Genomic DNA, 17,574 nt, shown 5'->3' with positions numbered 1-17,574 from the left:
CATTATTAACATCCTTTATCTGCAGTTTTATTAGTTTTTGTTTAAATAAATAATGCATTTGCGTTATATTATAGGAAAAACATGTTCTTTTACTATGTTTTAATATGTAAAGCTTTAGAATTGGAAATGGGTGTATCTATCTTCACCTCACTGTACCTTGATCTACCTTTCTTTGACTTTGCAGGTAGAGGCGTATCATAAATGCCTGGAAACAGAACTCTGACAGGTGCAATATTTACAGCATTCTGCTTATCAATATGGTTGTTTCATTTCTACTTGCTGCTGCCAGAGAGTGTGATGAACTGGTGAGCTAGCGCGGCAGCACCAGCGAGTTTGTTTGTTTGCTGTAGTTTTTTTTTTAAAAAGGATCCATCTACTTGTGGATAGGAGCTGCAGCGGTGTAGAAACAACCAAACAAAGAGCTATTAGTGCGGAAATGCTGACTGTCAAGATAGACTATAAACACTGCTGTGTTTCTTTATTTATTACAGCTTTCCGTCTGTAATGCTGTTAAATCCCGACCATAGTTTCTTTTTTTTTCATGTACGCTTGACAGAAGGGGTGCTGCATTACACAGGAGCCGCGTCCACTCAGCGTATTAGATGGCTATGTGGCAGCATTAGTGCCTCTGTAGTCACTTTGGCTACTCTGAATTCCCTTTCATTGTTCTGTCTTCAATTACATTTCTCTACAAAAGCCTGTGTTACAATAAAGCAAAAGCTTACTCTGTGCACACAGACAAATAAATACCAGAGGTAGTAATACAGCATGAGTCTACAAACATGCCAAATAAAGCCCAGACCAGTGGAATGTGGCCTATAAACACTAAACGGTGTGCATGCAAACATGCCAACTTAAGTTTCAGTAGTGGCACACTTTTTTCCTTTATTCAAATTCACTGTAAGCTTTCTAAATATCCAAAAAAATACAAAATGCAAATACAATAATTAAAGAGTGTTTGACTGTGTTAACCCTTGCACTGTCTTCGGGTCAAAATGACCTAATTCTCCTGTTCCTTCTTCCCTTTCTCTTCCTTCCTTCCTTCCTTCCTTCCTTCCTTCCTTCCTTCCTTCCTTCCTTCCTTCCTTCCTTCCTTCCTTCCTTCCTTCCTTCCTTCCTTCCTTCCTTCCTTCCTTCCTTCCTTCCTTCCTTCCTTCCTTCCCTCCCTCCCTCCCTCCCTCCCTCCCTCCTTCCTTCCTTCCTTCCTTCCTTCCTTCCTTCCTTCCTTCCTTCCTTCCTTCTTTTCTCCCTTCCTTCCTTCTTTTCTCCTGCTCTCTCCTTCGTTCTTCCATTCCTCTTTTCTTCCTTCCTTCCTTCCTTCCTTCCTTCCTTCCTTCCTTCCTTCCTTCCTTCCTTCCTTCCTTCCTTCCTTCCTTCCTTCCTTCCTTCCTTCCTTCCTTCCTTCCTTCCTTAATTCCTTCCTTCCTTCCTTCCTTCCTTCCTTCCTTCCTTCCTTCCTTCCTTCCTTCCTTCCTTCCTCCCTTCCTTCTTCCCTTCCTCTTTTCTCCCTTCCTTCCTTTTTTCCTTGTTTTCTCCCTTCCTTCCTTCTTTCCTTCTGCTCTCTCCTCCCTTCTTCCCTTCCTCTTCCTTCCTTCCTTCTTTTCTCCCTTCCTTCCTTCTTTCCTTGTTTTCTCCCTCCCTCCCTCCCTTCCTTCCTTCCTTCCTTCCTTCCTTCCTTCCTTCCTTCCTTCCTTCCTTCCTTCCTTCCTTCCTTCCTTCTTTCCTCCTGCTCTCTCCTTCCTTCCTTCCTTCCTTCCTTCCTTCTTTTCTCCCTTCCTTCCTTCCTCCCTTCTTTCTTTCCTTCTTTTCCTTCTTCCTTCCTTCCTTCTTTCCTCCCTTCTTCTCTTCCTCCTTCCTTGACCTGAAGACAGCACATGGGTTAAGAATCTGAATCATGACCTCTTTTTACCAGCTGAAACTAACAGCCGCAACGCGGTATACACTGAACAAGGAACGAGCAACAAAATAATCACTTTTTCTCCTATTGTATTTATGGAAAACCACAATCGTGTTTGAAAATAGAAATGTCTCCTCCTGATTTCCCTGAGCTTACACAGCCCTTTCTGACTATTTTCTGATATGGTGTTGGTACTTTGTCCAATCCTCCCTACAGTATTTACTACTCACAACTGCAATGATACACTTCATTCTGTTGATCAATGTTTGTCACTTCATCATGGTCGACATGACATCAACATTCAGCACTGCAACAGAACATCTTTGAGAAGCTGTTACAACATGAAAAAATGTGGTCAGACCTTTTCAGTACCTACCTGCTTAGAATACGTCTTAAACCTTAAGAGTTTTTCTTAGCAGCATTTTATTTAAATGTAACTATAATGTTGCATGGAATGCATCTAGGACTTCTGGATATAAATTGAGCTGTTTAGATCAGTGTAAAGTTATTGGAAGGTGATGCATGACATCCTACGGACACTGTTTCTCATAAGTTACTGTGAAGAGAGGCCAAGATCCATCAAAACCATTCATAATGACTGCATTCCACTTTGATCAGCCAAGACAACAGACATGCTGTTGTGAGGTCTTTCTCAGGTTTGGCCGCTGACATTCCTATCGAGTTGAACGTGTTGTCCAGCTACCATCATCATTTCTAAGCTTTGGCTGTTTGAGCAGAATCAGCCCTCTCCGACGGGAAGTGTTGTGCAAGTTCCTACTTCTCATGAACTAGTTCAAAGTTCATTTCACATAGTTTAAAAATGAATAGTCCACGTTCATAGTTCACCATTTTCCTTTGAACTAGTTCAAATTCAGTTCATTTCAATATTTTTAGGTGAGAAGTACGAATGAAACGCCCCCCTATCCTAAAACTGTTCACTGTAAACAATCATTATTGTCCTAGTGGCTTTTCAACTTTACTCAGAGACTGTAAATCTCCAACAATGTAGTCCATTATCAGTGTTTCTACCTGTTGCAGGTAAATCCTCCCCCTGAAGGAGCAGCAGTGACTGGGGTCGTTTGGGGCTGTGGGGTCTTCTTGGTCTTTCTGGGAACTTTTTTTGATTGTCAAGGACTTGCAGATATTTTCTCACACTGGACGGATGCTTTAACTCCCCATGACGTTTCAAATGTGAAGCTGACGAGGCAGATGTTAGGACTTGTTTTCTCAGCGCAGGTGGACATCATTTGCACAGAAAGGTTAGATTTTTACCGTCGGACTCTTTGGGAGACGATGTGTAAAATTCCTGCAGATAATGATAAGGATCATCATCTGACGTCTCGCTGACGCTGCGTCTGCAACGTCTCTCTCTTCACTGGTCATGTAAAGATGCACCGGCTCGGGCCGCCGTTACCATGGAGCTGGTGCCCGTTTCTATGCTAGTGTGCACTGCATTGTGGGTAATGTAGTGTGAAGTCGTCGTCTTGTCGAGTATTTTAAATGTGCACCGCCCACTGGTGAAATGTATTCCATAATAATTGGACGTAAACAGTGAAGCTGAAACTCACATAATCTGAACAGTTCAAATTCCAGTTCATGATCTGCAGAATGAACAAGTTCAGGTTCAAGTTCTTTATTTGCAAATATGTTGCGTTCAGTTCAACGTTCTCACAGAAATGAACGTGTTAAATGAACGCATTCATTTGAACGCGTTCATGCACAACACTGCCGACGGGCCTGCTCATCGAGCATCACGTGATACACTCTCTCGTTCAGCAGAGTCCTGTTTGTCTTGGTTAACATACATTAACAATGTACAATTAACCACTATTATCTCTTTAACCTTTGCATGGGACTTTACCACCCCATGAAAAGAGGAAGTTTTTACTGTAACTGGTAGATACTATGGACGTGTTGTGGAGGGTTTTTGGTTTACATACCCCATATCTTTTGGAAATGCAAATCCAAACCTAACATCTGACAGTGTGAACCAGGTTAAAGGTTAAAATGTTAGCTTTGATGCAGTTCTGGTTGGAAATACAGTAACAACAATGTATCGATACGGTTTATGATGGTCATGAAGAACAACACCAAATCTTTCATAACAGGCCTTCTTAAAGTCTTTTATCCTCAATCCATTTACAAATGCTAATGTGGGATTGGGCATCAAACTGCCTAAACAGCTCCCCAGTCCTCCGTTTGCTCCAGACACCTCCTCTATCTCCACCAGTGGGACAACGAAGAGTCCTCAACCCAGTCAAGAGATATAATCTCTTCAGTAAATCTTGAATCTACCAAAATGTCTACTTCTGGTGGGACACACCAAAGCACCTCAACAGTCAAACAACCTAAGTTTTAGGATGTAAGGGACCAGTGGAGTTACTGAATGACTGAACTCCTCACAACTTCCTTTCAAAATAAATCAATCCTATTTGCTATTCTGCAGAAACATTCGATCTGTTTGGTCTCTTTAGGCGTAGTAGTGGAGACAGAGATTCAGTTCTGTCCATCTAAATGTAACTAAAACGTGCGTCTGTGGCAGGAGATTTATTTGTATATGAATTGTAGCTCAAGTAAGGTCTTACAGTCAAATACCTCCATATATATACCATATATTACCTTTAGTTTAAACTTGCTCTGTTCATTTAATTTTAAATAAAGTAGGTACATTTCCATTGGAACTTTTAATATTTAAAGTAATCTTACATGGGAGCATCTACGCACCCAACATATAAATTCAGTTCAGTGCAACCCAGTTGGTCCGAGATGACGAAGACAAAAGGTTCTCAGAGCTTGCACAGTTGCCATTTACAAACAAGTCACGCCTCCCATTTTCAAAGATTATGGAGTAAATGTGTATAGTCACATTCATTTAGTATGCCTACCTACTTATTTTCTGTCTCCCCCTCAGACATAGAGGTGGACTGCAGCAGCAGGAAACCACCACTGAGAACACAATCACCAGCAGTCCCGGGTGTTTTACGTGCAGCAGCTCACCGTCTCACGGACACGGAGGGTTTCTGTGTGCCCAGCAAAGACGGCAAATATAGGGCCCCGTGAGTGCACAAAAGGGTACAAACTGTCCACCTATGATTACATGCTGCAGATACCGTATTCCGTGGTCTCTCCATTGAACAAAGTTTACCATCTTTTTGTCATTTTTCAGGATATCTGGGTTGTTCCATATGGGTTTGCGGTCACATGGAAAAAGTGAAACTTTAGCTACTTTAAGGAATTCCCACCAGGCTTTATGATGTTTAATGCTTTGACTAATAAATGGTAAATCTGAGATTTCCAGATCATTGCAAAACACTTGTTCCGAGTCCAGCCATTGACTATCTAAAGAATGATTTTTCGACCATTTTAAAATATACTGTAGTTTATTCGCTAGGAAGTAATACTGGAAGTTAGGTAAATCTAAGCCTTCACATTCTTTGGGTTTTGTAATGTCTTCAAGCTAATACGTGGTGTAAAAATATAGGGCCCTGTGAACCGAGACACCCCGGTAGAAAAACCTGAGATCCACTACATAGGACACCCCCAGTGTGGCTTGTACAAGTTCAGCAGTGGATAGGTCAGAAGTTTACTATGCTATACTATGCTATACTATACTATACTATACTATACTATACTATACTATACTATACTATACAATAGTCGTGGAATTTCAACCTCCACAAAGGTCTCTTTCTTCAGGGCCTGTGTTGAAAGCATCCTATTATCTGGTGCTGAGACATGGACTATGAAGAAGGAACTACAAGACCGAATCAACGGTACATAAACAATTTGATTTGATTTTTGATTTGTTTATTTGCACAACATAAAAACGGTACAAAAGTTTAAATAAACATAAAAAAAACATGAAAATATGTGCAGGTGAGAAAGGAAGCCCTAAATGGGCTTATTCAAAGTTCTCACCAGGAAAAATAGATTGTATTGAACTAATAGCAAGAACAAAAAAACAAACAAAAAAAAACAGCATTCAAAAAAGATGGATATAAACAGACAATTTCTCGGTGTGCACGTGCAGAAGTGAGTCCACGTTAAGTGGAAGCACTTCTAGACGCTTGATCAATAAGGCTGGTCTTCAATCTCTGTTTAAAACTATTAATAGACAGTGAAGATTTTGCGATAAGTATATGAGAGTTCCAGAGTGAGGAACCTCTGTCTTTGATGGAGAACTGAGTGCAATTGGTACGACTGAATGAAGAATGGAGATCCTCAAATTGTCTGGTATTATAGTTATGAATTTGCGAATTGGTCTTAAAAAAATCTTTGAAAGTACTTGGAAGCATATTTGCAAGATAAGTGCATTTGTAAATGAAAGCACATGATTGAAGTATGTTAATATCATAGATGGATAATAAATTTAATTTTTTAAACAAAGAGGCAGATGGGGCCAAATAGGAGGCAGAAGTAGCTAGACAAGACTCCTCATGTGTGTCAAAAACATCTCCTGGAAAACTCATCCAACCAAGGAGCAGACCTATGGTGAACTGCCACCAATAACAACAACTGTAGCACACTTTAGAGCAATCTTTGCAGGTCATTGCTACCGTGCTACGGATCAAGTAATATCCTACATCCTGCTATGGCGGCTCCCCCAATCATCCAGAGGAACCAGCCTCATACTTATCCTGACACAATCTCCAGGGACACAGGACTTACACTCCAAGAACTGAGAGCAGCAATGGCCGACAGGACCCGATGGAAAGAAGTGACATCTAGGATCTCGACGACAGTCGAAGGATGATGACTACTGTCATTTAGCAGACGCTTTTATCCAAAGCGACTTACATATGAGAGAACAACATAAGCACAAAATCACATAGGAGGGTCCAGCTGGATAAGTGCTGGTCAGACTGCTGCAGAGGTGGATAATCCAGGTGCCATAAAGTAAAAATCCTGTCCAGCAGTTGTTCCAACACATCACTAAACCAGCTCCTCTGCAGGTAGATGGTTGTTAGTGAAAACACCTGTTCTAAATGTACAGGCTGATCCAGAAACACAGCAGGGTTTTTACTTTATGGCACCTGGATTATACACCTCTGGCTGAAAGTCCAGTTGGACACAGGTGTTGTCACGCCAGTACTAGAATATATATGTTTTTTTAAAGAAAGCTAAGTCTAAGAAGACACCATCTTGATGTAAGTGCATGCATTTTAAGGCTGATTTATGGTTCCGCGTTACACCAACGCAGAGCCTACGGCGTAGGGTACGCGGCACTGTACGCGCGCTTCGCCGCATACCCTACACCATTCCCTACAGCGTGGGCTCTGCGTCGATTTAACACGGAACCATAATTCAGGCTTCACTAGAAGCAGAAGTGCTCCTTAAAGGGCTGAGTCTTTAGCTTGCTCTTAAAAGTAGGTACAGACCCTGCAGATCGGACAGAGTTTCCTCTAGTTTCCTCTAAAATGACCATATTTGAGAAAATCTGTCACTTTAGCTCAGCTGAGTGTGTATAAACAGCAGATGTTGACTTAGTGAACGATTTAGAAGAGAAGAGAAGAGAAGAGAAGAGAAGAGAAGAGAAGAGAAGAGAAGAGAAGAGAAGAGAAGAGAAGAGAAGAGAAGAGAAGAGAAGAGAAGAGAAGAGAAGAGAAGAGAAGAGAAGAGAAGAGAAGAGAAGAATGGGCAGAGTTTCCCCTCGCGGTTTCCATGTGGCACTTGAAACCCACGAGTCTGCTCTGCATATGGAACCAATTTGAAATGTGAAACTTTCAAGGCTCCTTGAAACGCAGATGAAACACCGCTTTGACATGTAAACCAAACTCTCTTCAGTAAGACAATGACTTTTTATTTATTTATTTATTTTACTCGTTTAACAGTAGAAGGTATTTCCTTTCACTTCTGGTCATGCGGTGCATTTCCACTTTCTATTTGCTTTGACTTTACTTCATGACATCACTGATAGCTGACTGCGTGTCCAGGATACGTGTTACTGTTCCCCTGCTCATCTTCTTTCTTTTTTGTGAATTGTTTTAGGCTATTTATGGTGACTTTATTTTAGTTGGGGTACTGTGGACATGTTGGTTAGTTGATTATATTCCCCATAAGCCAACTCTTCCATTAAACTTGGCCGCCGCCGGCCAGCCGCTCGTGAGAACGAGCCCAAAGACCTGAAGGCAGCCAGCGTTGGACATTTCTCTTCTGTCACAGGTAGAGAAAGATCACTGCAATATACTGTAAGTTGCATGTGAGGTGCATGTCATTATTTAAAATAAATAAATAAAACGTAAAAAAAAATGCATGTGCAAAACAGTAGCTAGTTAGTACTAAGAAACATAATTTTAGATATTATATATAAGATAATCTGCTTTGAAAAGCAGAACTTGATCTTTTGTATTTTTACTGAAACGTTTTAAAACAAAATGCATCGATCACTGATCAATTGGGGCAGAAAAGTGTAAAGTTATCATTGTGGAAACTCTCGTATTTTCTTTCAATGTATTCACTGGTGCCCATTTGAAGTACTGATGTTGGAATATGAGTATGATCAGCAGGAAACTTGCAGGTCATCGCTTTGTGAACATTTTGCCCCAGAGCTGCTCAGAAAGTTCATGCATTTACATAAATCCAACTATAATTTCAGAGGTTTGCTTTAAAAGTAGTTGCACAGGTGGGAATATGCTCATGTGAAGTAAATCTTGATATTTCGGCATTATTATGAGAACAAATGACACACCGCTGAAACAGCGTCTGAACAACAGCTGAATTCTGAAGATCCAAATGCAACGTTCATCGTCAACATTTTGCTCAGCCTATTCTTTTCGGAGATTCAAATTCTTTTTTTTTTTTTTGTAAATATGTTTTATTGGTTTTTAACATTTATCCCACAGAGATGCAAAGTACAGAACATATGCATGACTTCAATTTGCACATTCATCCGCAAAAGTGCATTGTTCAGCTGAAAGATTGACAGTGAGTCCACCATTCCCACCCCCTGCCACCCACCCACCCATAGGTTTACAGGATATAAAGCACCTTGAGGAGTAATAGAAGAAAAGTGAAAAGGGGAAAAAAAGAGAAAAAGAAAGAAAGAGGGGAGTGTTCACTGCTGCTATCGATCATGTGTGAGTTCCATCCTATTCATTGTCAATGGCTCCTGTAAGGAGTCATTTAAGTCAAGAAAGTACGGAAGAGTATCAGGGCCATGCAGGAGAAAAAATATTTTAGAGGAGGAAGATTTTTTTACTGTGCACTTCTAGAAAAAAGTCGAAATGTTGAGATAAAAGTCGAAATGTCGAGATTAATGTTGAAATACAATTTCGAGAAAAAAGTCAAAATTTAGTGAATAAAGTCGAGATTTCGCCTTTTTCTCAACATTTCAACTTTTTTCTCAACATTTCAACTTTTTTCTCAACATTTCAACTTTTTTCTCAACATTTCAACTTTTTTCTCAACATTTCGACTTTTTTCTCAACATTTCAACTTTTTTCTCAACATTTCAACTTTTTTCTCAAAGTGCACAATAAAAAAAAATCTTCCCCTCTCAAATATTTTTTCTCCTGGATTGCCCTAATACTCTTCTGTACAAAGTAGTGTGGTAAAGGCTGTGAGACTCAAATAACTGCTGCAGGTAAATGTTGGTATCTGATAATCTCTACCATGCAGGGTGTCCCTGCTGCAGGTAAATGTTGGTATAATCTGATAATCCTACCATGCTGGGTGTTCCTGCAGTAAATGTTGGTATAATCTGATAATCCTACCATGCTCGGCGTCCCCTGCTGCAGGTAAATGTTTGTATGTGATAATCCTGCTGGGTGTCCCTGCAGGTAAATGTTGGTATAATCTGATAATCCTACCATGCTGGGTGTTCCTGCAGGTAAATGAAAGTATCTGATAATCCTACCATGCTGGGTGTTCCTGCTGCAGGTAAATGAAAGTATCTGATAATCCTACCATGCTGGGTGTCCCTGCTGCAGGTAAATGTTGGTATAATCTGATAATCCTACCATGCTGGGTGTCCCTGCAGGTAAATGTTGGTATAATCTGGTAATCCTACCATGCTGGGTGTCCCTGCAGGTAAATGGAAGTATCTGATAATCTACCATGCTGGGTGTCCCTGCAGGTAAATGTTGGTATGTGATAATCCTACCATGCTGGGTGTCCCTGCAGCTCATTCCCTGGCCGGAGCTCATGCGTCCTGCAGTCAGTCCCGCAGAGATCTGCACCCGCCGGTCCTGAACTTCATCACACACGCGCTGGAAACCTCCTCTCTTCTGCTTTTAATTTGATTATTTTATTTAATTGTTTGCTTTAAACGTTTCTTCGCGAAGTTCCTATAGAAATCCAGCCGTGCCTGAGAGTAAACTTGAGTGCGTCCCGAGCCTGCGGAGGCTCTCTCCCCCCGGGAACGCCCTCCTCCTCCACTGGATGCGACAGCGGCTTTTTAACTACAAATCCATTTGTTTCTGAGAAGGAACACGTTTGCAGTGAAATCTGAGACGATCTTTCACACAGATCCACTCCTAATGTTTCTCTCTCGGAGCTGAAATACAGCACGGGCTCAGACCTCCGGGAATAAAGTGTTGGATACTATATTGAATATTTACTTCGGATCCTGCAGGCTCTCATTTAGGAACCATCGATAAATGATCATCTGAAAGGAACGCTGTAGTATTCATTAGATTTTCTTTTTTTCTTTTATCCCACAGCCGCTTCCATCTGAACCATGTGAGCCTGAGAACTGTACAGGGATTGGAAAAAAAACACACACCCCTCTTTCGCATTATGTGTTATTTTTTAGGCAACACACAATATATACAGGACTGTCTCCGAAAATTAGAATATTGTGATAAAGTTCTTTATTTTCTGTAATGCAATTAAAAAAACCTTTTATTATTTTAATATTGCTGATTATGGTTTACAGTTTAAGATTAAGATTCCCAGAATATTCTAATTTCAAATCGATACTTGGTCCTCCCCCTCCCTGTTTTTATAGCATTAATCACATGCACTCAACACCAGGGGCGGGAGGGGGTCCAACATCACCCGCGCTCCCTCGCCGGCCTGGGACAGGTGGGTCGCGACGCCCGGGCCTGGCGGGGCTCGCCGTGCAGCCTGGGGTGCCTTCTGGTGGTGCTGGCCCCCCCGGGGAGGGGGAAACGGTGCGTGAACGGGGGCTCCTTCCTACCTCTCCCCTCTGTGCGGTTGCTGGTGGCCTGTGTTCCGGATTCTTCCTGGTCGGCCCCTGGTCTCGCGGGTGGCGGGGTTGCTCCCCCCCCTCCCCCACAATAGATACACTTCAGGTCGAGCTTTGTTTGGTTTATTACACACACATACACACACACACACACACACACACACACACACACACACACATACATACACACACACATACACACACACACACACATACCCACATACATACACATAGCCACATAGACATATACACACACTCACGTACACGTATACATATTCATACATTCATGCATGCACACATACACACACACACACACACATAGCCACACATATATGCATACACACACACAGTTACATTTAGCCACACATACATATACACACTCATACACACACACACATTCACACATATATAGCCACTCAGTCACACACGTATACACACACATACACACACATACACAGCCACACAAAATACGCACACACACACACATGCCTCTGTGTGTTCCTGCTTCCTGGATTGGCAGTAGATTTCACCCCCCACCCCCCCAAAAAAAAAAAACTCACTGGGTTTGTATGTGTATATTTATGTATGTATGTGTATGCGTATGTAGGCGTATATATGTATATATATTAAATATAGCAATAATGCACATATATATGCCTTTGGTTTTTACCTACATGGTATCAATCATTAATATGTGTGCTGACAAGGTAAAAAAAAAAAACTAGACACTATACTCTGACTATAGAGAGAACAATGAACAATAAACACTCCAAGAGGAGGGAAAAATAACTAATAAAAAAAAACAAATAAACACAAAATGCTCCGTATGGAGGAAAAACCTGCGTATATAGAATAATTTGGCTACAAACACAAATCACTCTTAAAGAGGAAAAAAAACAAGAACTATGGCTGCATCCAAAACTCCATCCTTTCACCCTAATGAGTAGCAAAAACAGTATGTTAGATTTTTTTGTGCGTCCGAAACATTGGTACGTACTCGATAGTATGTACTATCCATACTCATTCTGGAGAAATGTATTAGTGTGGATTGATGGACACTAGCCAAGCAGAAACTTCCCACAATGCAATGCAGCGGCGTTTGGTTGCTAAGTGATACGTATATGTCATAAGTATAATAATATTATTATATAATATTAATATTATAATATTCGTATATAATAGTATGATATAATTTCATCTTGTTTGGGCCAGAATAAACCGGAAAGAGCGGAGCGGTGCTGCTACTGCTGCTGTTACCATGGTAACAGCTGCTACTGGTGCTGTGACACGTCACTTCCTCCCAACGGCAGGAAGTAGTACGTCCGAATTAATGCACACTACTGATATTTACTCAAAAGTGTGCCGAACTTAAGTGTACTTTTTAGTATATACTGTGTAGTATGGCATTTAGGACGCACCGTATGAATCCAAGCTAGGATATAAATTAAAGGAGCTTGAGGCCGGATTGTGGCAAGATTTATGAAAAAAATCCGTATACATTTTAAGTTTTCTAGTAATAATGTCAGATGAAGCGTTCCAAACCCAAAAGAATGATTCCTCTAGTGTATCTCTCTTTTGCCTTGAACAGGCTGTGTGCTGCAAAATGTGCTACAATTCGGCCCCGAATTTCCCGCGCTGTCCTGCGGATGTGACGTCACATGACGCTGCATGCACGTTCTCCCCGTTCTCCCGTGCCGGCTTCACTGTTGGCTGCAGTACCCCCGACGACCGTCGTGGTGAAGGGTGGCGCTAGAGAGTCTCATTTCTTAAAAGGAGCCTCAAGCTCCTTTAAACAAAAAAAAAATCACTCTTTAACGAGGAATAAACAAAGTGCTATGAATCTGAGCTACGGTAAGAATTATTAAACAAACAAAAAAAAAAGAACTCTTGAACAAGGAAAACGAAGGGCTATGAAATTTAGCCAAGCAAAAATAAAAAAAAAAATAAAAAAATCATCGTCACAAGGAACAAACGGTTACTATGGCGATTACTATGGAGATTAGGCTGTGGACATGGACCAAGGCTCTGGTGCAGGACAAGGAAGAAGACACTCTGGCACAAGACAAGGGGAACACAGACTATTTGACCACATGGAGGGAAATTACAGGACAAAACAAACCCAAGACAAGACAACCTCACCACGGTGTGACGACAGTTATAGAGAACAGAGTTGCCATTAAGTGAGTGTAAATGACTTATTGACTAAGTGAACCACCTGATGTCTCCAGTGGTTTGTCACTTTCAGTACTTCCTACCCCCCAACAGATCAGCCAATGGTGCGCCACTGAGCCCGGCCCCCACCAGAGCAGTCGGGGTTACGGTGCCCAGCCCGACCCCCTACTGTCCCTCCACGCCAGGGTCATGTTCGGTGTCTCAGTCTGATATGTGATATGTGGAGGGTCCGCCTGCAAAGAACTACATGGAGTTCCCCAAGGTTCCACCCTGGCACCTCTTCTGTTTAACATCTACATGCTCCCACTGGCACAAACTATAAATAACAACCAAATAAGTTACCATTATGCATAGAGATGGGGATTGTTAAGAATTTACCACTTATCGATATTGCTTATCGATTGTGTTCTTTATCGGTTTTCTTATCGATTCTTATCCAGTTATACATAGTAAAAATATAGTACAAATTACTTTGTACTTTGTACATTAACATTTTCATGTATGCACCAATATTTTGCACTCAACTTTAACTAAATCAAAGCTGGTTTAAGTTGAAAAACAGGAACCTTTTCAAATGAACATTGTGACATAAAGGCATTCATCTTTAGTAGCATGGTTATTGTTTTTAAGGCACTAGGGACCTTGATTGAGAAAGTAGGTAGATAGGATGGGGGGGGGGGGGGGGGTTGCATTGCAGTATAGAGCGACAGGCTGAGACTCAAACCTGCGCCGCCCACACGAGGACTCAACCCACTGAGCTATCCAGGACCCCAGTAGCTTGATTATTGTAACAGCATCTTTATAGTCCACCTTAAAAGTCAGTTAGACAACAACTGCCCCCATATGAACCTTCCAGACCCCTCAGGTCCCGCTGCTGCTTCCACCTGCCTGCTGTGTGCTGCTGTGTGCTGTCCCCGGCCCCCCCAGTCTGGCCTTCGGCAGGAGGGTCCCCCCTTATGATCCAGGTCCTGGTCCAGGTTTCTTCCCTCCTAAAGGGGAGTTTTTCTTGCCACTGTTTGGCTTAAGGCTTTTCTCCCACTATGGGAGTTTTTACCTGCCATTGTTTATGTAATAATTGCTCAGGGGTTTATGTTCTGGGTCTCTGGAAAGATCCTAGAGACAACATCTGTTGTATTAGACGCTATACAAATAAAATTGAATTGAATGTAATTGAACTTACAGCCCATGCATCAACTCGGCTTTGAGAACAGCCCTGGCAGGGTTTGTGTTTCCCACAGAGGATTCACCCACTGAGTTAGCTAATCAGAGTCAACCCACCATAAGTACGTTCAGCATTGGGTCAACACTGCTCACATCACTCTGCTGTGAGAATATTCCTGTTCTTCCCTTGAACCAGAGGACATAAATCTTCCCCTCTGCTGACTACAGTACTTCCTGTCATAGGTGCAGGGTTTGGCCCTCCTGGAATCACTTTTTGAAACTTCCTGCTCACTACTATTGATTTCATCCTTGTCATTCCCCAGATGATTGATGTTTCCTTCGTTTCCAAGGAAACCTTTTAGCGTATCCTTTCATGGTTCAATCTGCCAGGTGGTTTATGTTCCATACCTAACGTAAAAGTCATGTCAGTGTATCTTACCAGTTATGTATCTTTTTCTCCCTCTTTGACTGACTGTGGCCTATTATTTGATTTAAAGATTTATTTCGAACATGCTTGTTAAAAAAAGGAATACAAAAAAGTAAAACAAATAAAGTTCAAATATATATACATATGTATATGTTTGCAGACAGAAGGCAAGATCCACCAACATGTTCACAACGGAGTAGGAATGAAGTAAACACTTATTGAGTCCTACCCCTGAATCTTACATACAGGACTGTCTCAGAAAATTAGAATATTGTGATAAAGTTCTTTATTTTTTGTAATGCAATTAAAAAAACAAAAATGTCATACATTCTGGATTCATTAGAAATCAACTGAAATATTGCAAGCCTTTTATTATTTTAATATTGCTGATTATGGTTTACAGTTTAAGATTAAGATTCACAGAATATTCAAATTTTTTGAGATAGGAGATTGGAGTTTTCTTAAACTGTAAGCCATGATCAGCAATATTAGAATAATAAAAGGCTTGCAATATTTCAGTTGATTTGTAATGAATCCAGAATGTATGACATTTTTGCATTACAGAAAATAAAGGACTTTATCACAATATTCTAATTTTCTGAAACAGTCCTGTGCATTCTTACATATAACAAGAGTTTCAATAAGCTTACTTATAAAACACACATAACCGAACTCCTCTACTTTAATAACAATTCAATATAGTGATATAATACTCAATTGTATAAATATAGTCAAAAACAAAACAAATCAAAGCAAACAAAAATAAAACAAACCAAAACAAACGCCCAGCATTTAGTTGTGCTACTATGTATGTATGTATGTATGTAATAATAGAAGTAATTATAATATATAGTATTACATTATCATTACTTTACAATAATACTACAATTACTACTGTGGTGGTACTTCTGCTCAATAATCCTGCAGATGCACACTACAGGTCGAAGGTTTGGACGCACTTTCTCTTCTGACTGAATGGAAAAGTGCGTCCACACGTAGTCCTGTAAATACTGTACATGTACCAAGCATTTTTTATATTCTTAAACTTGTTTACTGTTTAATGTGTTGTGAATAAGGTGCGAGAGGTATGGAATAAGACCTGGAAACAGGCATTGTGGCATAGAATTGTCAAATTGGTTTAATGGGAGAGTTGCACTCATAAAAAGAAAAACACCATTCAATGGAAACGCCAAGCCTTTTTAGCAGTAGCTTTGTCCCAAATTCAAAGTTTCGCTTTTGTTTTGCAAAAAAACGTCAACGAAACTCACCTCATGTCAGTTTGGATTTGAGTTTCCGTACATCCACTCTTCTACTTATATTTTGACTCTGTTTGAGGGATAACAGAACTCGTTGTGGTCACTCTTCACACTTTTTTGTAACGTCACTGTTTTTCTGTGACCAACCAACATATTTGCTTCATTGTCCAGATTCATGACTGTAAGTTCTGAAGAGATGGCTCTTATTTTCTGGCAGAGTAATAATAAACAGGTAGGACGTCACCACAAACATAGCTGCTGTTAATATGATCTCAGATTAATAACAACACATGGTATCACCCTTCACCCTGAATGCAGGCATTGTGATGTACAATTGTCAAATTGGTTTAATTCACTTTACAAATTGTTACAGATTACTTTTGTAATACTGTATTTGACCCGGTCTTTGTACGTTTTGACCGTATAGAAATGTAATTCTTGCCATTGTAAGAATGAGATGAACCTGCTGGACTCTACTGCCCTTACTTTTTAACAACTTGTGCTTTTTATTATTTTACCTCTTTTCTTATCATTTGATTTCGTTTTATTTTTTATTTACTGTTTAATTGCGTCTTGCCGCTTTTAATGTTGATGTAAAGCACTTTGAATTACCTTGTGTTGAATTGTGCTATACAAATATACTTGCCTTGCATAAATGCACGGAGAGGGCAGAGTAAACTGGATATCTGGATGGATGTGGCCGTTGATACTAATACTTACTGAAAACCTGCTGCAGTCAAGAAGATTTTCATAGTCAAGCAAAAGCTTATTCAGTTTCCTATCTCTAAAATAAGATCTGATAGTACAATATAACTGACAAAGTCTTGGTGGCGATCACAGATGCATTACTTCAGAGACAGACCCCTGCAGGACCGGCTCACATGTTCTACCACTTCTAGTTGTTATTTTTACAAGGTTTATAATGCCATCTTGTGTTCAGTTTTATCTAACACGTGCAGAGTAGCGTGGAGCCCATGGAGGACCAGGACTGGATCTACATCTGGACCTGGAGCTGGACTGGATCTGGACCTGGACCTGGACCTGGACTAGGCTGCTCTCAGATGCATTAATGACCAGCAACCTGCAGATGTCAGTGTTGGTGCATTTTTGAAATGAAAGCCATGAACCTGATTGAACAGTCTTTTACTGTATTGGCATTTTAGGGATTAAAACTGTTATATTAAAGCCAAATACATCCCTGAATATCTAACATTTATTCTGAAATCCTTTCATCTCATTTCTGTGGCTGCAGACCTGCCGACCCCCCGACACACTGAGCAGCATGAAGCAGCGGGAGAAGATGGATGGATCTTTTCATGGTTGTGGAAACTATATAAAATATTTCTATTTACAAATATTATGTATAGAGGGTCTACATTGACGTCACTTCCCCACTGGACCAGCCCCCTTACTCACACTGAGTGGTAAAAACAGCTGCAACTAGTGGAGAAGACGGGATAACAGCTGATTATCAGCTTAAATTAAAGTCAGTTGGACTTGACAGTGACCTGTA

The 17,574-nt window shown here is 40.7% G+C and overlaps 1 protein-coding gene across 1 annotated transcript in view; it reads right to left on the bottom strand.

The window, feature by feature from the left end:
• LOC133424366 (Golgi-associated kinase 1A-like) overlaps positions 1-9,869 on the bottom strand; it is a 74,275-nt gene extending 64,406 nt beyond the window's left edge. The window contains exon 1 of the mRNA XM_061714915.1: positions 9,856-9,869. Coding sequence (XP_061570899.1) covers positions 9,856-9,858 — 3 coding nt within the window. The 5' untranslated portion in view covers positions 9,859-9,869. The remainder of the gene's footprint in view (positions 1-9,855) is intronic.
• Positions 9,870-17,574: the final 7,705 nt, after the last annotated feature.

Source organism: Cololabis saira, chromosome 3 (assembly GCF_033807715.1).
Source record: "Cololabis saira isolate AMF1-May2022 chromosome 3, fColSai1.1, whole genome shotgun sequence".
NCBI lineage: Eukaryota > Metazoa > Chordata > Actinopteri > Beloniformes > Belonidae > Cololabis > Cololabis saira.
Note: the sequence above shows the minus strand (reverse complement) of the source record. Positions and strands in the feature narration are given on the sequence as shown.